The 24,357-nt window shown below is 37.9% G+C and overlaps 1 protein-coding gene across 1 annotated transcript in view; it reads right to left on the bottom strand.

Moving 5' to 3' along the window:
* Positions 1-24,357, bottom strand: part of ROCK1 (Rho associated coiled-coil containing protein kinase 1) — a 175,404-nt gene that overhangs the window by 49,606 nt on the left and 101,441 nt on the right. Inside the window, 6 exon segments of the mRNA XM_014588990.2 lie at positions 321-425; positions 428-441; positions 4,081-4,327; positions 4,430-4,521; positions 8,803-8,938; positions 19,999-20,047. Coding sequence (XP_014444476.1) covers positions 321-425; positions 428-441; positions 4,081-4,327; positions 4,430-4,521; positions 8,803-8,938; positions 19,999-20,047 — 643 coding nt within the window.

The raw sequence follows: 24,357 nt of genomic DNA, 5'->3' as shown, positions 1-24,357 counted from the left end.
GCGGGAGTTTTAAGCCACCGGGTCCGGGACGCGAACCGCGGTTGACTACGTGGGAGTCCAGTAACATAGCCATTACGCTAACTGCTGGTCCCTAAACCAAAGCAATTTCTAATGATCTGTTAACTTCAAACGTCTAACACTGTCCAGGAAAAAATAAATAAATAAATAAATAAAATTGAAAAAATAAAATACACATACACCTTCACATGACCAACTTTAGAAATGTAACTACATATGCTTTAAAAAAATTTTATAAAACTATCTTATAATCTTTGATAAGTAGTAATTTTCTTGTGATTGGTACACATTAGGTCATTTACCTTCTCTGAGTGATTAAGCATGTCTTGAGCCTCTTTTCTTTCTCCTTCCACTCTTTTTTTTTCTCTTTCCAGATTATGTTTGAGATGCTTTACCTCCTCTTGTAAAAAGATGTAATCAGAGCTACCAAATGAGAAAAGTTTAAATCCATCATTAATAAAAGAAGTCTTTTTGTTAAGATTTTTGAAAAATGTATTAAATTTCCTGCACAGAAAGAATTTCATCAGTATTTTGTTGGTAGCATACACAATATACAGTAATAAAAATGTTACTGTTAATTGGTTAACATCTAGTGAGTAATATATTCCTTACTTTATAAGTGGTTAAAAGAAGAAAAAGATGAAGGTCACATGATATATGATGCCATTTATATAAAATATCCAGAACAGTTAAATTTGGAGACAGAAAGAAATTTGGTGGTTGCAAGAAGCTAGGGTGAAGAAGCAAACAGGAAAAAACAGTTTAACAGGTATAGGGTTTTCTTTGGAAAATGTTTTGGATCTTGTAGAGAAGGTAGTACAACATTTTTAATATACTAAAGATTATAGAATAGCATACTTTTAAAAAATCTACTATAGGGCATGTGCACTCACTGGAGACAGAGAAAGACAGGGTGAGAGAGAGAGAAAGCACTGTGGATGGCCACTTCACAATCCTTTCTCCATTCTACTCTCGAGATTTGAGGCATGCATGCCTGTATGTCTCACATGTTCCTCAAGCCAACAGGTCCAGGACTCAAATCACTCAGCCGCCTGAACCACAACAGCACACACTGGCACTTGAATAGTATACTTTGAAATGGTTAGTTTTTTGTTATATGAATTTTATCTCAGTTTAAAAGATACAGAGAAGCAAAAACTGTTAGAAATACAAAAAGGGCTATTAAAAAAAAAAGGCCACAATCAGTGGGAACCCTTAAAACATAAGTTTCAAAATTTGGCAGATTAATGAAACAAAGAATAAATACATTCTTAGAAAATTGATAAATTAGGGACCAGCAGGTGGCACGGTGGTTAAGGCACTGGATTCCCACTTTGCTAACCATGGTTTGAGTCCCAGACCTAGCAGGTTGCTTTCTTGCTTTCTCTCTCTCTTTCTCTCTCTCTCTCTGGTGAGTACACATGTACTATAGCAGATTTTAAAAAATAAATAAAATAAATAATTTTTAAAAAAGAAAACTGATGAATGAGATTAGAAAATTGAGATGTTAAATACAAAAGCTAATAATTTTCAAATATTTATGTAATACTTAAAAACAAGCCAAAATTGCATTACAAACTAAGCCAGGGGAAAAAAAAAAATTAACAAAAATCCAAAAGGGCCAACCCCCAGACTAGTGTGTAAAGGAGCAGGATCCATCCTGGTTAAAGGAGCCAGATCTCAAATGGCCAACTGTAGTTTGAATCACAGACCCTGAGGATTGAAAGGTGTGTGTGTGTGAGGGTGTGGGTGTGTGGATGTACATTTGCGCACATGCTCCATATCCTGATAGGATGGAGACATGAAAAAGAAGGGATTGCAACACAACCATATCAACTTGGAGGGCTTTCTCCCTCTTCCCCCCTCCTTTTTGTCTCTCTCTGGTAAGTGCATATGCCCCTTGGCAAATTTAAAACAACTGTTTGTAAGCTGGCTTTTGTCTTGCAAGCTCCAGTTCAAAACTTAGTCAAACACAGACCATTACAAGGTGATAGGAATTTCAGAACGGAAGGATTTATAGAGGCAATTTATTGTTTTCTATTCTCCTTGGTTTACAAATAAAGACTAGAGGTGAAGAGACTTTCACATAGTTAATAAGCTGTATAAAAGGGCCTAGAAAAACAATTTAAGGAAGTCACATATGAGGCTTTCCCAATCCATATAAAGAGGTCACTTTCATGGTTATACTCAGATCTATTTTAAGCCTGGTCCCTGAGAGATAAGATTGCACAACACTCTTCAGCTAAGAACCAATGGGAAATCCTAATTTCCGTTTCCACAGTCACTAAAATTGACTCTGACCTCTTTCCTCACAATTATAGCTAATCATCAAGCCCCATGAGACCCCAAACTATGTTCCCATCAGTGACAAAGGTTAAAATGAATCATCCCAATCCCAAATTTTTCCTCAGAGATCTGGAAACTTCCATGCATATCTGTTTTTACTAGATAGGTATTGTGGAAGCTGCTGTTGATAGGAACAGAAAAATATGTTAGAAGTAGGAAAAGCCAGGCATCTTTCTGAAAATTGAATTTTATTATAATTTAAAAATTGTTCATTTATTTACTCTTAATTATACTTAGTCTTCTGCCTTTTAGACTCATGAAGACTGTTCATCTCTGTGGTTCTTTCTTTTTTCAAAATAGAGATTTTTGCTATAGAGCGCGTGCGCTTGCCAGAGAGACAGAAAGCGAGAAATTATCTGGGGGAGGGGGAGCGTGTGGAGGGGGTTGCCAGAGAGACAGAAAGTGAGAAATTATCTGGGGGAGGGGGAGCATGTGGAGGGGGGTAGCCACATCACAATCTCTTCTTCTCCATTCTCCTCTTGGGATTTTGGGCATGCACACACACATGACTGCATGATTTTAAGCCTTTGGGTCTGGCACTCGAACTGCAGTAGACTACGTGTGAATCCAGCAACGTAACTATTTTGTCATCTGCTGGTCCTATCTAGTCCTAACTTTCTAAAGTAACTAATTCTTATTTATGAAATTCTATTACGCAACTGATTTTTGTATTTCTATCAACAACGTACAAGGAATTTTCAGTTTTTAATAGTTATGACACTCTTTTTTTTTTTTTCTTGGATTTGTTTCACTCTAAGAATTTTATGAATTAGGCAAGTTTTTAAAATAAATTTTCAGTTAATTTGGCTATAAAATTAAGAAATATCCATATTACCCACCTCATCACAGGATTGCCTGTGAGAATGAAGGAATTACAATGTGATACAAATATAGGCAGTATCTTGAAATTTCAGGAACACTAACCATTTCTGGTTTTACAAAAATAATTTAAGACACCAATATGATCAAAACTATATTACCATACATTCAAAAATGGTTAAGATGATGGCTATGTGGTTTTTACCATGACTCATAAAAAATAAATATTATCTTTCATTGACAGAAGAATGAATAAAATATGGTATACTCATATAATGAAGTAGTACTGTTAAGCCTTAAAAAGGAAAGAAATTCTGATACATGCTACAACACGTACACATTATGGAGACATTATGCAAAGGGAAATAAATCAAATACAAAAAGACAAACATTATACAACTCCATTAATATGAGGAACCAGGGGCCAGCAACTGCTGTGGTGGTTAAGGACACTGGACTCCAACAAGGCCGACCATGATTCAAGTCCAGATATGGTGGCTTGCTTTCTCATTTTCTCTCTCTCTCTCTTACTTACTTTCTCACTTTCTCCTCTCTCACTCTCTCCCCTCTTTGGTCAAATTAAAATAAATAAATAAGTTAATAAAAGTTAAATAATTCTTAAAAAAAAAAAAAAGGAACCAATATGTAGCTAGGTTCATGGACACAGAAAGTAGAATGGTAAGGTTACCTGAGGTTAGCAGGGGGAGGGAGAATGGAGAGTCAGTATCTAATTGACACAGAGTTTCTATTTGGAATGATGAAAAAGTTCTGGAGATGGACAGTAATGTTGCACAACAATGTTAATATATTTAATACCACCAAACTGCACACTTAAAAATGGTTAAAAATGTAAATTTTATGTTATATATACTTTACCACAATAAAAAACAGTATTACCTTGAAGGTCTCCAATCATCTCAGAATCGTGGCCTCTGTCTCTTCGTTCAGCTTCTAATGCAGTTTGCAGCTGGTAATACTCCTTGTCCGTTTGTGACTTAGAATTTTCCAAAATTCTATTTCTCTCCTGTAATTCCCTGTTCAGGGACTCAAGCTGACTAATTGACTTACTCATCTCTGTGTGACTTTTCCTTAGTCTTACAGCTGTGTCTGATTCTGTCCTAAGTAAGTCATTGGCTTCTTCTAGCTATTTAAAAAAGAGAAAGAAAATAGGTTTTTGACCAAAATATAACCAAACTTATTTAATTAACTATGTTTTTAGAAAAGGAATCTCATTTGAAAAATTTACCTGCTTTTGTAATTGGGCCAGCTTCTCATTGGCAAGTTGTGAATTTTGACTTACTTTCTTTAAGTCTTCCAACTGATCTTTTAATGTAGAAACTAGAAAATAAAAGGATAATATGTAAAAATTACAGTTTTTTTCTTTTTTTTTTTTTTTTTTTTAAGAGGAAACATAAAACTCCCTTTTAAAAACTGACATTTTGCCCTTTCCATCTGGCGGCAGCCATCAGAGCTATATGTTGGTGTTTAAAACATGATGTGTGGGGAACCAGCAGTTAGCGTAATGGCTATGTTGCTGGACTCCCATGTAGTTGACCACGGTTTGAGTTCCAGACCCAGTGGCTTAAACTCATGCCCGGCACGTCTGCTTGCATGCCCAAGATCCCAAGAAGAGAGTGGAGAAGGGACTGCAGCATGGCCATCCTCCCTGGGGGCTGATTTCTTGCTTTCTGTCTCTCTGTCTTTCTGGCAAGCGCATGCGCCCTACAGCAAAAACTTCTCTAAATAAATAAATAAATAATAAATAAATAAATAAAACTTTTGCCCAACCTGGGTAAGGTCTCAAGTGAAAGCAGGGAACGTAGTGTGGGTTTCTTTGATAGTCGAGTCCCGGGTTAGGGCTCAGTCAGAGCCATGTGGCATCCAACAAAACTTGAAGGCTGCTGACCCTGTACCCAGAACACTAGGGACCCCTCCATGATGTAGGTGGTATCGGATGCCAAGAGTAAAACCAGTAGTTAGGATAGCAGGGGCAGCAAAAGGCCAGCTGGTAAGAGTACCAGAAACTATTTGATTATAGGATCATTAAAATTTCTTTTTATTTTTCTACGATTTAATGTATACTTTAAAATTTATATTTCTTTTTTTTTTTTTTGCAGAGGTTTTTGTTTTGTTTTGTTTTTTTGCTATAGGGTGCGTGCGCTTGCCAGATAGACAGAGAGACAGAGAGATAGAAAGCGAGAAATCACCCTCCGGGGGGATGGCCATGCTGCAATCCCTTCTCCTCCACTCTCCTCTCAAGATCTTGGGCACGCACACACATGCGCCCGGCATGAGTTTTAAGCCACCGGGTCTGGGACGTGAACCACAGTCGACTACATGGGAGTCCAGCGACATAGCCATTACACTAAAGGCTGGTCCCAAAATTTATATTTCTTATAGATGTCTTAAAATGTATTAGCATGTTTTGTTTAAATGAAATTTTATTACATTAAGTCATAAAAAAGTTGCATGTGGGGTTGCATGAACTGTATTACATTTTAAATTCATCAAAAAATAGAGCATTTTATATTATAGAAAAAAAAACAGAGTTGTTTACTTCCCTAATCAACCTATAAGTGTAATGTTATAAGCCAGTTTTAGTATTATTTATTTTTAAATAGTACAATCACTTGAATAGTCCAATATTTTAAAAATGGTACAAAATTCAAAAGGTACCAAACAGTAGACAGTATAGAGTGATAGTTCTTCCCTCTTCATGGTCTGCTGGTCCCTATGTCTCCTTCCTAGCAACAGCTGTTACTAGCTCTTGCATATCCTTAAGATAGTCTATATACTGGGGCCAGCACATGGCATAGTGGGTAAGGTGCTGGACTCCCAAATGGCTGACCATGGTTCAAGTCGTGGACTTGGCAGCTTGAAAATCATGCTGGGTGTGTGTCTGTGCATGCTCCAAATCCCAAGAGGTGAATGGAGAAGAAAGAATTCTAGCATGGTCATCCCCCCAAAGAGGTTACTTCTCATTTTCTCTCTTTCTTGTCTCTCTGTCTCTATCTAGCAAGTATATAAGCCCTATGGCAAAAAAAAAAAAAAAAAAAGAAAAAGAAAAAAGTCTAATATATAAAAACATATATTAAAAAAGATACCTATATATACATATTACATATATATGTATATATTCACACATACACACACCTTTTCACCTGCTTACCTAGATATATACATATAATCATTGAATACATACATATGCAAAGTATCCTTTTTCTTTTGTAATTCTGCTATGAGTACATGTGCTTGCCAGAGACAGAGAGAGAGGTGAAGGCAGGAAAAATGAGAAAGTATTCCCCACCGGGGTGGGGGATGGCCGAGCCAAAATCTCTTTTCCTCTATTCTCCTTGTGGGACTTTGGGTGCATGCACACATGCACGCACACACACACACACACACACACCAACCTGGCATGTTTTCAAGCTGCAGGGCCTGGGACTTGAATGGCACAGTCAGCCATGTTGGGTTCAGTGGCCTGAACCACTACACCACTGGCTATCCCCTTCTCCATGCCCCTCATACCAAAGTACTCATGTTCCAAATACAATCTGTAGTTTGTTTCTGTCACTTAAAGATACATTCATTTCTCTTGCTTTTTTTTTTTTTTTAAATTTGTCAGAGGGCTTACATACTTGTGGGAGGCAGGGGCAGCAGATAGTTTAGTGGTTAAAGTGCTGGACTCCCACATAGATCACGTAGTTTGAGTCCCAAACCCGGTGGCTTGAAAGTCATGCCAAAGGCAAGTGTGGGTTTGCCCAAATTCCTGAAAGGAGAATGGAGGAAAAGGCGTTGCGGTGTGGCCATCCCCCTAGGGGGTCATTTCTCTTTCTCTATGTCTCTGGGGAGCAAATGTACTCTAAAGTAAAAATCTCTCTTAAGAAAAAAAGAGGGGGGATAGTGAAAAACATCCTCCATGGGACATGGTGACACTGCCATCCCTTCTCATCCATTTCTCCCTCCTTTTGGGATTTTGAGCATGCAAACACATGCACCTGGCGTGTTTCTTAAGCCACCAGCCCAAGACCCAAATCACACAGCCATGTGGGATCCAACTGCCTTAGCCACCACGTTGAGGCTGGCCTTAAAGATACATCTTAGAGGGAACCAGCAGTTAGCGTAATGGCTATGTTGCTGGACTCCCACGTAGTCGACCGCAGTTTGCGTCCCGGACCCGGTGGCTTAAAACTCACGCCGGGCACGTGTGCGTGCGTGCCCAAGATCCCGAGAGTAGAATGGAGGAGAAGGGATTGCGGCGTGACCATCCCCTCTGGGGGGTGATTTCTCGCTTTCTGTCTCTATGTCTTTCTCTGTCTGGCGAGCGCATGCGCCCTATAGCAAAAACCTCTCAAAAAAATACCAAAAAGATACATCTTAGAGATACAGCTTATAAGCAATATATATGAAAATGTTTTATTGGGACCAGCAGATGGCATAATGATTATGCTGCTGGACTCCCACATAATTGACTGTGCTGTGGTTCAAGTCCTGGACCCATTGGCTTAAAACTCACTACAGGAGTGTGGGTGTCCATGCCCAAAGTCCGAAAAGGAGAATAAAGGAGAAGGGACTGTGGCATAGCCATCCTGGCAGGGAGGTTGGGGGTGGGGGGTGGGGAGCCAAAATCCTGAGAGGAGAATAAAGGAGAAAGGATTGTGGCGTGCCATCCTCCTGGGGAGTGATTTCTCACTTTGTCTCTCTTGTCTTTCTGGTGAGCACAGGTGCCCTTTAGCAAAAATCTCTCCAAAAAAATAAAAAACTGTTACTTTTGTTATAGGCCAGCATTGCCTGACAGAGAAAGTACCAAAATTTATTAAATGGCTGATTATACTTACACTGTTAATTTTAAACAATGGTAATAGACAGCTGCCTTCTGTATGTATCAGTTTGCATGTACACAAGTATATATGCAAAATAAACTCCTAAAAGTGAAATTATAGGAATGAAGGGCATAGATAGTAATTTTCAATGTATTTGGGAAACTGGCATTAAAACACATGAAATTCTAGCTTAGCAACTCCCAACCTGGCTGTTGCTTTAAGCACCTTATGGGGCTTGCAAAAATTAGTGATTGCCAGGCCACACATTTAGACCAATTAAATTAGAATCTCTTGGGTTCAGGTATTAGTGTTTTTCTTTAAGTATTTATCTCTTTAGAGAAAAAAACAAGCAAAAGTGGGAGAGACAATGCCCCAAAAGGGTTTTGATTAGGTGATCCACCCACAACCCTTGTCACTCTGGATCATGGGTAAGCACACTCATACTCCGGGAGGTCTCTAGTTTGAACCAGAACCCTTCCATGCGAAATTGCCTCCTAGGGTGTAGCATTGTACCTTTGTGTCATTCTGGTCTCTAGGCATCAACAACCTTTAAAGCTTCCCAGGAGAATCCAATATACACACAATGATAATAATCACTATTATAGTTAAACACTACTTATTACAACTTTAATATGTTATAAATTTAACTTGGGATCTGGGTTATGTAGCTCTAGTGATGTCTTAAGAGTGTGACGTCATAAATAAATCACGGACACCAAATTTAAGACAACCTCATGATAAAGACCTCAGGATAACATTAGAAATTCCAACATTTTCAAAAGAATTGACAATTTACCTTCGTTTTCTACATTTCTCCTCTTCTCATTTTCCTGTTCAGCCTTTCTTTGGTACTCATTAATTCTATGCTGTAGCAACATTTTCTCCTTCTCAATTTGAGACACTGCAGATTCTAGATTTCTTCTCTGATTTCCCTGAAATCATAATGACAAAAGTTACCACTGCAAATAATACTCCTTGTCATTTAGTTGATGGGGTACTTTATTCAAAAAACAAAAACAAACCCACAATGTACAAGTGACCTAGTTTCTCCACATGCTTGCCAGTTTGGGTACTGACACAATTTACATTTTACTTGTTCTAATTGATATAGAATAATGTCTCATAGTAGTTTTAATCTGAATTTCCCAAGTGACTCTTGATGTGAACATATTTTCATGTGTTTATCATACATATGACCTCTCTGGTGACCATGTCTTTTACCAGTTTTGAAACTTATTTGTTTATTGTTGAGAATTCCTTAAATATTCTAGATAAAAGTGCTTTGTGAGATACATAGTTTGTAAATATTTTCCCTCAGCCTATAGCTTGCCATTTCTGCCCCTCATTGGGGTCTTCATAGAGCAAATTAAGTCCACCTTATTCGACATTCCTTATATAATCTTGTTTGTGGTGCTAAGTCTAAGAATTCCTTGCCAAATTGTAGGTCTCAAGGATTTTTCCTCTATTTTTTTTCCGTAAAGTTCTATATTAACATTTAAATCATTTAAATCTATGAACCATTTTAAGTGAATTTTTGTATAATGTCAGAATTACACTCAGATTCATACTCTGGACTATGGCTATCCAATAATCGCTCCAGCACTATGTTGACATGACTGTCCTTCTTTCAATGTATTACTGTTAAACCTTTGTCAAAAATCCTTGTCATATAAAACTACTTCTGTCTTTTCTATTCTCACTGATCTATTATTTACGCCATCCTTAGTATCATGCAGTTTTGATTACTGTACTTAAATGACTTTTCTGCATGAACTCTATCATTTGGACAAAACATCTAGATAGTTATTTCTTCTCTTCTGACCTGTGTGCTTTTTGTTTCCTTTTCTCGCCTATTGTTCTGGCTACAACTTCTAGAACTGGCTGAATAACAGTGGTAAGACTGGATAACCTTTATTTGTACTAGATTTTTAAGGGGAAAGTATTCACTCTCTCACTATTTAGTATGAGTTGTAGATTTTGTAAATACGTTCTTTGCTAAGTCGATCTTTCTAAGAGTTCTACCATGAATGAGTGATTGCCCAGTGCTCTTCTGCATCAATTGATATGATCTCTTGTTTCTTCTCCTTTGCCTATGAATATGGTGAATGACACTGTCTGGTTTTTAAGGGTTAAATTAGCCTTTTCTCTCTAGAATAAACCATAGTTAGGTATAGTATTGTTTTATATTTTGCTAAATTCTTTCCTTTTAAATAATTAATTTTATTTATTCATTCATTTTATTTTTAAATTTGACCAGAAAGACATACACACACACACAGAGAGAGAGAGAGAGAGACACGGAGGGCGGGAGGGAAAGTGAGAAAGCAAGCCACCAGGTCCGAGACTCGAACCGTGGTTAGCCATGTGGGAGTCCAGAGCCCTTATCCAACATGCCACCTGCCAGCCCCAATTTTGCTAAATTCTATTCTGTTTATATTTGGTTAAAGATTTTGTTTATGTTCTGAGGGGCATTATTGCTCTTTAGTTTTCTTTGTACTATAGTCTTTGATTTTGGTATCAGGGTAATACTAGTCTAGTCTGATAAAATGAAATGGGAAAGTTTTGTTTTCTGAAACAGTATAGATTCTGGTTTTAATTTTTTTTTAAAGAATTTTTTAATGAAACTATCTGGTTGTGGAGATTACATTTCTGAAGTTTTAGAAAACATGAATAATAAAAGACTCACATGCCTTAACATAGGGCTATAAAGTGATCTATTTCACATTTTTTTGGAGTTGTGGTAGTTTATGGTTCTTGAGTATACTATTTTTTTATTTGCTCACTTACACATTTTAGTCCTAAAGACCAATAAATCCTTCACTGTAAAACATAAACTGTATAAATGATACAGTGATCTACTACTCTGATTACTTGTGTTTAGAATTGTTCACAGTATTCTTATTCTCTCATGATCATTTGATATCTATAGAGTTATAGTGATGTTGCCCTGTTTCATTTCTGATTCCGTTAATTTGTATCCTTTTTCCCTGGTTAGTCTTGCTACAGGTTTGTCAATTTTGTTGATCTTTCCTAACAGTTAAGCTTTTTGTTTCACTGAATTTCTCTTTTATTTTTCTCTTTTCTTCCTTTTAAAGCTTCAACCATCTTTCATTACCAGACTCATGCAGGGTTAACTCTTTGGTCCTTCTAATAGCAAAACTACATCTCTAACAAGACTAAGGATAGAGGTGCAGACCTAATAAAGATGGTCTTGTTTTTTTTTTTTTGGAGAGGTTTTTGCCGTAGGGTGTGCGCGCTTGCCAGAAAGACAGAGAGAGACAGAGAGACAGAAAGTGAGAAATCGCCCCTCAGGGGTGATGGCCACACCATAATCCCTTTTCCTCCATTTTCCTCTTAGGATCTTGGACACACACGCACACATGCCTGGTGTGAGTTTAAGGCACCGGGTCTGGAACTCGAACCACAGTCAGTTACACAGGAGTTCAGTGACATAGCCATTACGCTAACTGCTGGTCCTAAGATTGTCTTTTTAAAAAAGAACTTATAAAAAGCATTAAGTGCGCCACCTGGTGATGATTAAGGCACTGGATTAGCACATGGCCAATCCTGATTCGAGTACCAGACCCAACAGCTTGAAAATCATGCCAGATATGTGTGCCTGTGTGCCCCAAATCCTGAGAAGGGATTGCTCACTGGCCATCCCTCTGGGAATAGTTTCTCTCCAGCACTTACACATGCCCTTTGACCAAAAAAAAAACAAAAAACAAAAAACAAAAAACAACAACCTAAAAACAAAACAGAACCCCCCCACCCCCCTTCAAAAAAAAAGCATCTGGCAGTCTCTGCTACCTTAAATACCCCAACTTCATGATAACCTTAGGAGAAAATTCACCTACCCCCTTTAAAAAAAATCCTTTCTCCTCTTCCTTTGAAAAAAAAAATATCCTTTTGCCCCTTCCTTATTCAACTTCTCCTGCTTATTCTAAGAGAAACCCAAAGACTAATAGGATGAACAAGAACCTTAAGAAACTTAAATAAGCTTTTCGCTCTTTGAAACATCGAAAGGTCAATGTACTTGAAATACTAATGGGTAGGACGGAGGGAAACCTCTTTATGCAAGACACCCAACAGGGGCCAGCCAGGGGGCGTGGTGATTACGGTGCTGGACCTGGTGGGTTTGTTTTCTCACTTTATCTCTCTCTCTGGTCAAGCTAAAAAAAAATAAGTTAAATAATTCTTAAAAAAGATAAAAACCACTCAACAACCAATAAACGAAAGTGTATTCTAACTCTTAAAAACAAGCAGTAGCAGTCATTAGACGACAGCTAAAACGAATATATCCCCCTCCTTTAACCATAAAAGTAGGGGATGTAAAAACAGCCAAGTGAGTATTTGACTTTATCTGTTCTCAGAAGTTTGCATATTTTAGGCCAAAGTCATCTTGAGAGAGACTTTCAATTAAAAGGTAGTCTGGGCTGTTTTCAGCTAGATAATCTGCCACTCCTGGACATCCTGGTTGCCGACTACTTTCCAGGAAAATTTTCCCCTTATACAGAGTACTTAATAAGGTGGGGGTCAGCAGGTGATGTGGTGGTCAAGGCGCTGGATTCCCACATGACTGACTGCGATCTGAATCCTGGACCCAGTGGCTTGAAAATCAACAAATAAATAGATAATGTTTAAAAGAAAATAATAGGGAAATTTTCAATTCTACTTCATCAATAACAAACACTTCAACAGCTTCTCAAAAACCACCACAGGCACAGGTCGGGATCACAGCTTCTTCCAGGTGATGAGCTTCTTGCCAGACTTCTGCAGGGGCTCACTGGTTTTAGAAAAACGTCTACATATGTGGGACCAGCAGATGGCATAATGGTTATGTTGCTAGACTCTCACACAGTCAACAGTTGTTCGAGTCCTGGACCTAACAGCTTAAATCTCAAGTTAGGAGTACATATGTGCATGCCTTAAATCCTGCATAGCCATCATCCAGGATGATTTTTTGCTTTCTGTCTTGCTAGAGAGTATATGCATCCTATAGCAAAAATCTCTCTTTAAAAAAAAAAAAAGAAGAAAACTGTCTACATTTGAAGAATCTTCTATATACCACAATGGGGAGGGATGAGTAGTCTATAGCACATAGTACCACATCCTATGGATGGCACTGGCCTTCTGAGCCTGAGTCCCTGAACAATAAAACAAGGCACTGGAGTTCTGGTTTGGCTAAGACACAAATACACTGGTAAACTGCTCCAAGTCTCTCTTCTTTTGAAAATTGGAGTTCTGGTTTGGCTAAGACACAAATACACTGGTAAACTGCTCCAAATCTCTCTTCTTTTGAAAATTGGCTTGATGTGCCCAACGGTGAGGACAACACAGAGTAGAATGATTTATTTGGCCTACCCAGACGAATCTCCATGGCCAGGATTGAAAAAAACATGTCTGTAGACAGCTCTTTGTACATGTTTTCCATACTAAGAAAGATAGGAAAGCTGAGCCCTTGAGCTTGATTGGGTTTGTCACATGGATCTTGTCCCAGAACGACAACCTGTAAATTGCTAATGTTACACATTTGGGCCCATGTGTTTGGAGACATATAAGCAGTGTAATGTTTTCTTCTGCAACAAGTGCCATGAACTTTAAAAAATATGGTTTCCAGAACTCTCCTCTAAGTTGCTTCTTCAAACTCTCACCAACCAAAGCCCACCAGCACACTATAGGCTGTGGACAAACAGGGCTGCACGCTGGGCTTGTCCTGCCAAGTCTGATCCTTTTTATTGGGGCTGGCCAAGTAAGCATCACACTCCTGTATCCATTTGGTCAGGCAGGACCACTGGCTTCCTTTACTCCCAGGCACCTGCCCCAGAAGCCTCTATCATTGCATCCCAGCTCTCCTTAGCTTTGGCCTCCATTCTAATCCCCATATAGGCTGGTTTGGGCCTGCAGACATGCTGCTTTCAGATGAGGCTCCAGAGCATCTCCTAGCCAATCATCTTGCAGGTGTGGACCCTTGTGGGCTGCATGGCTTACACAGGCGGTGACTGCCTGCTGTGGGCAGGTGGACCCAGTGCTCATTTGTCTTCTAATCTTCTGTTTACAACTTCACTCATCTCTGTTCTTAACCTTTCCTTTTGCTTCTTTCTGCTTGCTTTGCATTTGCCTTTTTCTGGTTTCTTGAGTATGCATTTACATTAGTAATTTAAGACATTTCCTCTTTCCTTTAAGAATTATTTTATTTAACTTTATTAATTTTAATTTGACCAGAAAGGGACAGAGAGAGAACGAGAGAGAGGGAGAGAGAAGTGAGAAAGCGCTGCCAGGTCTGAGACTTGAACTGTAATTGGCCACGTGGGAGTTCAGTGCCCTTAATGAACACACCACCTGCCAGCCCACATTTCCTCTTTTCTGATGTAATCATCTAGTGCTATAAATTTCTCTTTCAGCACAATAATAGCTACACTTTTTTTTTTTTTTGTCAGTCTATGGTCATCCACCTCCCAGCTTGGACTTCAGATACACTACTACACCAATTTTTTAAAAATCTGGTTTATTTTTGAAAGGTCTTGCGATGACGCTCCTGCCTCAGCCTTGCACTGACTGGGATCACAGGTGCACAACACCTGTCTGGCCTTTTACTGGGAATGGATCCAACCTACTCTTTTCTTTCCCATGTGGTTCCTGTCTGTAGAACACAGTGTTCTATCAGTGTTGCTGTGCCACCAGGCCTGAGTCATCTCACACTTTTTTTTTTTTAAGTTCATTTCTTCCTTCCATGACACAGAGACAGGGAGAAAAAAAAAAAAGAGGATTCCTCGCCAGGTCTTGCTATAATCCTCCCCAGGTAAACCAACAAGCTGAACCCTGACTTCCCCGTGGGTCCAGCATTGCTAAGTGGTGTGCTGCTACTGCTACACCACTATGGTTGGCCCTCTCAAATTTTGATGTCGTATTTTCACACTATTGCTCAAATGTTTTTTAAAGAGCTATACTTTTTTAAAATGGCTTTATGAGACATAATGAACACTCCAATGTATTTTTCATTCCCCTAAGACTCCCTCTTTGACATACTATTTAGAAGTGTGCTGTCTGCTTTCCATGTGTTCACAGATTTGATTTTTCTGTTATCTTTCTGTTATCCATTTTAGCTTGATTACATCATTTGTCAAAAACTACTCCATATGATTTCAATTCTTTAAACTGTTTGCTTTATAGCTATCTTGGTATGTGTTCCTTAAGTGCTTGAGAAGAATGAGTTTTCTATTGGTGGTGAAGGGTTAGTAAATGTTGAACAGATCTTGTTACTTAATAGCATGGTGATAATCTCTCATGTTTGCTGATTCTCGTTCTGGAACTTTCAGTTTTATCAGGCTTTTGCTTCATGTATTTTATACCTCTGTTGTTTAGTGTACACCTCTCTAGAATTGCTATATCTTCTTGGTGGACTGACCCTTTTGTTATTATGCAGAGTCACTGTCTGTGCCTCATAATGTTTTTTGCTCTGAAGTCTACTGTATTGGTATTAATATTGCCACTGCTGCTTTTTCCACTATTCATTATAGAACATGTATACATGCACAAGAGAGACAGAAAGACAAAAAAAGAAAAAAGAGAGGGGGCATCCACCACACCATCATCTCCTTCCTCTAGTCCTCCAACCTACTAGATGTTGAGTATTTGTGTGCATGCCTAGTGTTTCCAGCTGACCTGGCTGGGAATGTGAACCACAGTCAACATGAGGGCTCTGCCTTCTCTTGAGTAGCACATTACCACTGCACTATGAAGCCAGTCTGCCAATGCTACTGTCTTTACATTAGAGCGTGTATGATACATCTATTTCCAGCCTTTTTATTTATCTGCATTGTTATATTTGAAGATTTTCTTATAAATAGCATATAAGTGGGAAATTAAAAATAAAATCTACCCTTGGGAACCAGCAGTTAGTGTAATGGCTATGTCGCTGGACTCCCACGTAGTCAACTGCAGATCGCGTCCCAGACCTGGTGGCTTAGAACTCACGCCGGGCGCGCGTGTGTGCATGCCCAAGATCCCGAGAGGAGAATGGAGGAGAAGGGATTGTGGCGTGCCCATCCCCCCTGGGGGGTGATTTCTGGCTCTCTGTCTCTATGTCTCTCTCTGTCTGTCTGGTGAGCGCACGCGCCCTATAGCGAAAACCTCTCCCCCCCAAAAAAATAAAATTAAAAAAATAAAAATAAAAATAAAATCTACCCTTGACCTTTTTAATTGGTGCTCCATTTAAATGACATTTAATAAAAATCTGCCATTTGTGTTTTCTGATCTCTGTTGATTCTCCATTTTCTTTGCTTTACTTGAACATTTTTTAGACTTCATTTAGACTTATATATATACAACTTATCATAATCTACTGGGGTAGGCATCTCATCAGTTCAATTCTAAAAACCTTACCTCTCTTTTTATCTCACCCCCTTGTTTACAATTGTTTGAAATAATTCTTCTAAATGCATGGAGAACCATATTAGACAATTTATGCTTTGATTGTCAAACAGGAAGAAAATCAAGATGCATCCTGTTATTTACTCATCTTTTATTATTATTATCCATGGTAGAGCATGTACATGTAAGACAGAGAGAAAGAAGCACCCTCTGCAAGGTCCAGTCACCATAATCCCATTCCTCCAGTTCACATGTACATAACCTTAGGTGTTCACATGTACATGCCCAGTGTGTTTCAGGCCAACTGGGCCAGCAATCGAAACCACAGTTGCCATGAACCACAGTTGCCATGGGGGATCCAGCTTCTCCTGGGCAGCACATTATCACTGCACCATGGAGTCAGCCTTGTTTATTCATCTTTTACTATTTTTCTTTCTTTCTTTTTTTTCCTGATAATTAAAGATTCCTTCTTTCATCACTTCATTTTCATTAAGAGAATTTTCTTTAGCAATTCTTTTAGGAAAGGTGAGCTGGAGATATATTCTCTGTTTTTTTCTTCTCATTTGGAAAGGATGTTTTCATTGTACGTAGAATTTGGCTTGATAGGTGTGTTTTGGTTTTGTTTTTGTTTTTAAGTGCTTGAAAAATATTTTGTTTTGGACCAGCCACATACCTAATGGCTAAAGGGGCCCAGATCCCCCATAGTTTGAATCCTGGCTCTGGCAGCTTGAAAAACAAACTGGGTGCCTGTCATGCATGTCCAGAATCTCAACAAAATGGAGAAATGGGAGAAGGGATTGTAGTGTGAACACATTCCATGGGGTCGAAGAGCTTTGTTTCTTTCTCTTCCTCTTAGTTTTTCTCTGGCAAGCACACACATCCTCTAACAGTTAAAAAAAGAAAAATATTATTATTTCCTTCTGGTCTCCTTAGTTTCTGGGAAGAAATTTACTGTCATAGATATCCTCTAGTTAAGAGATCTCTAGCTGGGGCTGGCAGGTGGCGTGGTGGTTAAGGGCACTGGACTCCATGGTTCGAGTTCTGGACCTGGCAGCTTGCTTTCTCTCTCTCTCTCTTTCTCTGGTCAAATTAAAAGTAAATAAACAAACAAACAAACAAACAAAGTTAATAAATAAAAAATAATTCTTAAAAACTATCTCTTGCTATATTTAAGATTTCTTCTTTGTCATCAGTTTTGGAAATCTGAGTATTGGGTCTTGATATGGGCACCTTTGGGTTCATTCTTTTCCAGTTCACTAAGCTCCTTATAGGTTCTTTTGTTTAAAAATTCATGTCTTTGACCAAATGTGCAGAGTTTTCCGCCATCATTTTTTTCCACTCCCTTTCTTCTCTCCTTCAGTAATTCCAATGACACTAATGTTAGTACATTACTGTTACAGTTCTATAGGTTCCCGAGGTTCTATCATTTTTCTTCAGACTATTTTCTCACTGTTCAGACTGGCTAGATTCTATTATCCTATTTTAAACTTCTTCGATTCTTTACATTTCCTCTGCTGCTGAGACTACGCATTGAGATTTTTATTTCAGTTATTGTAACTTTTGGTTGGTTCTATTTTACATCATCTATGTTTTCTATTTTAAAAAAAGATTTATTTATTTTTATTCATTCATTTATTTTAATGTGAGCAGAGAGAGAAAACAGAGAGAGAGAGAGTTAGAAAGCAAGCCACCAGGTTCAAGCAGTTGGTCATGTGGGAGTGTCCAGCACCATGCCCCCTGCTGGTCCCCTATCTACGTCTTTCTTAAGACCTCTATTTCTTTGCCAAGACTTTGTGTTTTTTACTTTTTAAAAAGAATTATTTATTTAATTCCATTTGTTGTCACTGTTACTATTGTTACTGTTGTTGTTGTTGTTGTTGTTAGTAATTTGACCAGACAGAGAGAGAGAGAGAGAAAGAGAAAAGGAAAGTAAGAAAGCAGCCACCAGGTCCGGGACTTGAACCACAGTTGGCCACGTGGGTATCCAGTGCATTTAACTACCACATCACTTGCCAGCCCTATTTTCACTTGTTTCAAGTATATTTGTAATTGTTCAATGAAACATACTTATGATGGTTCTTTTAAATCCCTGCCAGGTAATATTTATGTCATCTTAATGCCAGCATCTACTTATCAACTTTTTCATTCTAGTTAAGATTTTCCTAGTTCTAACTATGAGGAGTAATTTTCTATTCAAACCTAGACATTTGAGGTATGATCTTACAATACCTTGCATCTTTTTTTTTTTTTAAGAGGTTTTTTTGCTATAGGGCACATGTGCTCACCAGACAGAGAGAGACAGAGAGACAGAAAGCGAGAAATCACCCCCGAGGGGGGATGGCCACTCCACAATCTCTTCTCCTTCATTCTCCTTTCGGGATCTGGGCATGCATGCACACGTGCCCGGCGTGAGTTTAAGCCACCAGGTGCGGGACTCAAACTGTGGTTGGCTACATGGGAGTCCAGCGGCATAGCCATTATGCTAACTGCTGGTCCCAATACCTTGCATCTTTTCAAATCTTCTGTTTTAGAAGGATTTCTCTGTCACTATTCTGGGGGCTCTAAGACAGTACTACTTCACTTCTGCTAGGAGGAATTAGAAGTCCAAGTTTTTTACTCAGTCTCTGATGATATATGAAGTAGAGAAGCAGATCCCTCTGATCTCTGAGTAGAAGTAGGAGTTCTGGTATACCACTAGACTTCCCCTGATATTAAAATTAAGATCTCCTTCTCTGTCTCAAATTTGGAAAGATGAATAACTTAAATCTAAAATACTTGAATTTTATATGTATTTTAGAAATGAAATAAAAAGTAGAGGATATGCAGAAAACTTCCTTAAACACTCAATGTTAAATATACAGTGTTAAGACTAAGTGCATATTGAGCAATGATAAAATGTTATCCAAATCTTTACAAATGACTTACATATATATCCAAAGCTATAATGAAAGAAAACAAACTACTGACAGATACTATTCCTTAAGGAAACAGAAAAATTAAGACAGCATAAAAATCTAAAAAAAATTAAACGGAACAAAGGAAGTAATACAGTAGGAGGAAGACTAGAATATATTTCTTTTCAAGGGACTCTTCAGACACACAGTATATTTACAAGATGACTAAGAGAAAAGTGTATCACATATTTATAAACCAATATCTGAATCATCAAGTGCTTATATTTGATAATAAAAATTTCTGGTAGTAACCAAGGAAACATGATTAATTCTAAAATCAGTATACTTCTCTTTTGATCACATGAGATTTTAAACATATCAACATGTTCAAATTGTATCCTTCCTTCCTTCTTCGTCATTTTCTGCTATTCCAGATCAATTTCTGATCTCTTATTTCTTTTTTTTTTTCCAACCATTAAGAACCACTGAACTGAAATTTATCCACTAAAATTTCAACAGGGTTGTAGAATAAAATTGCACAAAGGAAACTAAGCATAAACTAATCTGGACTCCTTGAAACTGTAGCTCCAAGGTGAGGATTTCATCCTAATTCTCTGTTTTGTGTTTCAACCTATACAGCTCAAGTGCAATGTTCTTAAAAAAATAAAACAATCTGAAGGTGGACACATTTTCATATAGGAAAATTTCTGATTAGGAAAAAGTACCTCTTCATCCAATTCTTTCATTATCTTGTCTAGTTTTATGTTTGAAGTTCTGTAAAAAACAAAATCAGTATGTATTAGAAAAATGTTTACTTTCTATGGCCCAAAGTTAAACACCCATATTCATGATTTTTCCATTTAACTAGGGTTTCTAAACTTTAGCGTGTGTGTGTGTGTGTGTGTGTGTGTGCATGCATACACATGCACCATGAATATCTTTGATAGTCTGATAAAAGCTATAGTCTTCTTCCAGAATGTTTGTAAAATCATAAAAAAAGTCAATGGATTTCAGATTAAGGAGTCCTAAAGTCCCTCGTGCAATAATACTTGCTACTATATAAAATTAGCCATTTAACCTTTAACACAAGATTAAGTGATACCAATCCGCTTCTCCTCCAGAATCCCCAGGTAAATGACACCACTGGGAATCACTCTTAACTCCTTTTCCTACATCAACTCCTTTTCCTACATTACTCCCACTACTTGAGTAATTGCCAAGTAAAGCTGTACTTTTAATTCAACTTTCCCATGAATTTTTTGAAGTCCCCTTATAGCACAGACATCTTCTAATGTATTCCTGATATGTTTTTGTATCATTTTATTCTCTCTACTTTAACACATACCAGACCTAGTAATAATTACATATTTGTCTTCCTAACTAAATTACAATCGCCTTGTAGATCGGGGCTATATCTTATGTTATTCAGTATTATATTACTGGCAAGCAATTTTGTGACACATAAACTGAACTTTCTGTTGAATGAATGAATGCAATGAAAATTATTTGAATGCAAAGAATTACATAAGAATCAGTCCTGAGTCAATCTATATGTGGAGACAGTGGTGATGAACTTCTATAGAAAATCTTTTACTAGCCTGCCCATTTATTTCAACCAAATTCTTACAGCTCTTCCCTGGAGAAGTACTAGAAGACCAAAAAAAAAAAAAAAAAAAAGCCAACCTTTAAAAACTCTCACTAAAAAATAAATGTAAATAAGTATCATTTCATAATCCTTGGCATTTTATTTATTTTTTAAAGAATTTAAATTTATTACTATTATTACTTAATTTACCAGAGGACATATGCACTCACCAGAGAGAGAGAGAGAGAGAGGAAAAGTGAGTAAGTAACCCACCAGGTCCAGGACTCAAACCCCAGTCGACCATGTGGGAGTCCAGTACCTTAACCACCACACTATCTGCTGGCCTAAGTCCTGTATTTATTTAAAATACTACTCATAAATACAATACATAGCTCTTAAAATTCTACTTCCATAAAGTCTCACATTTTCATGTGATTATTAGCCACTAGGCCTTTCTCATTCCTTCTTTAAATTGATTCCAACATGACTACCAGTTTATAATTTGCCTTTTAATTTTATTTAAATATTTTTTGGGTGGAGAAATTTCTCAATATTTATATAATAGTGTTTACTCATTTCCTCTCTATTTCCTTATTTTATACTTAGAAATTAATCACTGGGACCAGCAGATAGTGTAATGGTTATGTTGCTGGACTGACACTAGTTTACCATGGTTCAAGTTCTGGACCCACTGGCTTAAACCCCACTCCAGGCACGAGTGCATGCATGCCCAAGATCCTGAAGGGAGAATGGAGGAGAAGGGACTACAGAGTGGTCATCCCCCCAGGGGGCTAATTTGTTGTTTTCTGTGGCACTGGCAAGTGCACACACCCTACAGCAAAAATATCTCTCAGAAAAAAGAAAAACTTAAAATTTCATTCGAAATCCTGGGATTAGTTAATGCACCTGCTTTAAAAAAAAAATGTTCAGGGGCTGAAAGGTAGCCTGGTGGATGGGACTCTGGACTCTCACGTGGCCAACTGCAGTTCAAGTCCCGGATCTGGCAGCTGACTTTTTCAATCTCAGTTTCCCTTTCTCTTTCTCTGGTCAAATTTTAAAAATAATAATAACAAGGGGCCAACAAGTGGCATGGTGGTTAAGGGTGCTGGACTCCCACATGGCCAACCATGGTTTGAGTCCCAGACCTGTTGGCTTGCTTTCTCACTTTCTCTCTCTCTCTCTTTCCACTTCTCTGGTCAAACCAAATAAGTAAGTAGATAAATAAAGTAAAATAATTGTTTTAAAAATAATAACAAAATCAAATACATAATTCTTTTTTTTTCATTAGTTTTTACTTATCATCTTTCTCTCCCTCTCAAAAAGAACATATAAAGAACACAAGATAGGGGCACAGCAGGCAGTGCAGTGGTTAAGATCCTGGTCTCCTACATGGCTGACTGTGGTTTGAGTCCTGGACCTGGCAGTTTGAAACTCACACCAGGCACATGTGTGTACATGCTCAAAATCCCTAGAAAAGAATGGAGGAGAAGGGAGTACATGTGGTATCCCCCCCGGGGATGATTTCTCACTTTCTCTCTCTCTGTCTCTCCAGTGAGTAAATGTGCCCTGTAGCAAAAATCTCTCCCAAAAAAAAGAAAACAAGACAGTGAGTGTAAAATTATTAGAATTATTAGATGTACTCTTGAAGCTGCTCTAACTTTTTTTCCCATAAAGAACAGAGATTTTATTTTCTTGTAGTGAATCTTTTTTTCCCTCCACATTGTATTGATTCACAAAATACCTTAAACTAAAAATATGGACAAAGCTAGAATCTAGTTACAAGTACACTGTAATTTTCTTCTGAAACATTTTTTAAAAATTAATTTACATTCATTCCCTGATCATCACAGCATACAGAATGTGATTTCCCATTCAGAATAAACTGCATAGTAGCTTAATCATATATGTTATCATCAATAATTTTCCATTTCTAGTTTCATATATATATATATGTGTGTGTGTGTGTGTGTGTGTGTGTGTGTATTTTATCCTTATTTCTGACCCTCTGCCATTCTTTTAAATTCTTTAAAAAATAATAATAGCAAATAAAATTAAATAAAATAATTCTTTTTAAAAAAAGTTTAGGGGCTGGCAAGTGGAGTGGTAGTTAAGGTGCTGGACACCCACATAGCCAGCTATGGTTTGAGTCTCAGACCTTGCAGCTTGCTTCCTCACTTTCTCTCTCTCTGGTCAAAATTAAAAATAACAACAATAACTAAATAATATTAAATTAACACTTTTTTTTAAGTTTACATTATATACTTAGAATTTTTTTGTCTCCTTTCCTGTTTCTCCATGCAGAATTTGGGGCATGCATGCACATGTACTCTATGTGTTTTTCTTTCTTTTTCTATTTTAGAGAGTTTTTTTCATATAGGGTACGTGCACTCGCTGGAGAGAGACATACAGAGACAGAAAGCAAGAAATCACCCCCTAGCGGGGTGGCCACACCGCAATCCCTTCTCCATTCTCCTCTCGGGATTTTGTGCATGCACGCACACACACCTGGCGTGCGTTTTAAACTGCCAGGTCCAAGATTCAAACCACAGTTGATTATGTGCAAGTCCAGCAACATAACCATTAGGCCATTTGCTGCCCTTCCTCCTTTTGAAAAAATAAGTCTGATGAGCTTGCTCTTTAAAAAAAAAAAAAGATTTATTTTATTTTGTTATTATTATTATTATGTTATTTAACTATATATAGACAGAGAGAAAAGGAAAGTGAAATCAAGCCTCCAGGTCTGGGACTTGAACAAGGGTCGACCATGTAGGAGTCCAGCACCTTAACTACGACACCACCTGCCAGCCCCAAACTTGCTCTTTAAAAAAAAATTTTTTTTTTTTGCTTAATTGTATTTATAATTATTTTTTAAATCTGATCAAAGAAGGAGAGAAAGCTGGGAGAGACAGAGAAAGCAGAGAGAATGAAAGAGAGAGAGAGAGAAAGCTGAGAGAGACAGAAAAAGCCAAGAGAGAGCCGCCAGGTCTGGGACTTGAACTACACAGCCAGAAGGGAGTCCAGTGCCTCAACCACCATGCCACCTGCTGGCCCCAACACGTTGCGTATTTTTTCAAGTCACTGGGTCAGTGACTTGATACAGTGTAGTCAGCCATGTGGGACCCGGTCACCTCAAACACCATGGCCCCACTTAGAATTTTACTTGTTTCCTACCCACCCTTGCTTGCCCTGTCAAAAAACTCCCAGTTGACTCAACTCCATTTATTGAATATTTAATCTTTGTTACCTTTGTGTTTTGTTTTTCAAAACTAATCACTAAAAACATAAATAACTATAAAAAGCTTTTTGTTAATAATTAATAAGTAATTCAGTATCATGTTAGGTCATTTAAAATAATCTTGATTTGGCAAGATGGTAGTGTGATGGTTGGAGTGGCTGGATCCCACACAGCTTTCTGTGTGGTTCAAGTGCCAGCTGAGGCAGCTTGAAAAACATATTGGGCTGGGACCAGCAGTTAGCGTAATGGCTATGTCGCTGGGCT

This window comes from Tupaia chinensis, unplaced genomic scaffold (genome assembly GCF_000334495.1).
Source record: "Tupaia chinensis unplaced genomic scaffold, TupChi_1.0 Scaffold000320_2, whole genome shotgun sequence".
NCBI classification, from domain to species: Eukaryota; Metazoa; Chordata; class Mammalia; order Scandentia; family Tupaiidae; genus Tupaia; species Tupaia belangeri.
The sequence above is the reverse complement of the archived record's forward strand: the minus strand, read 5'-3'. Positions and strand labels throughout refer to the sequence as shown.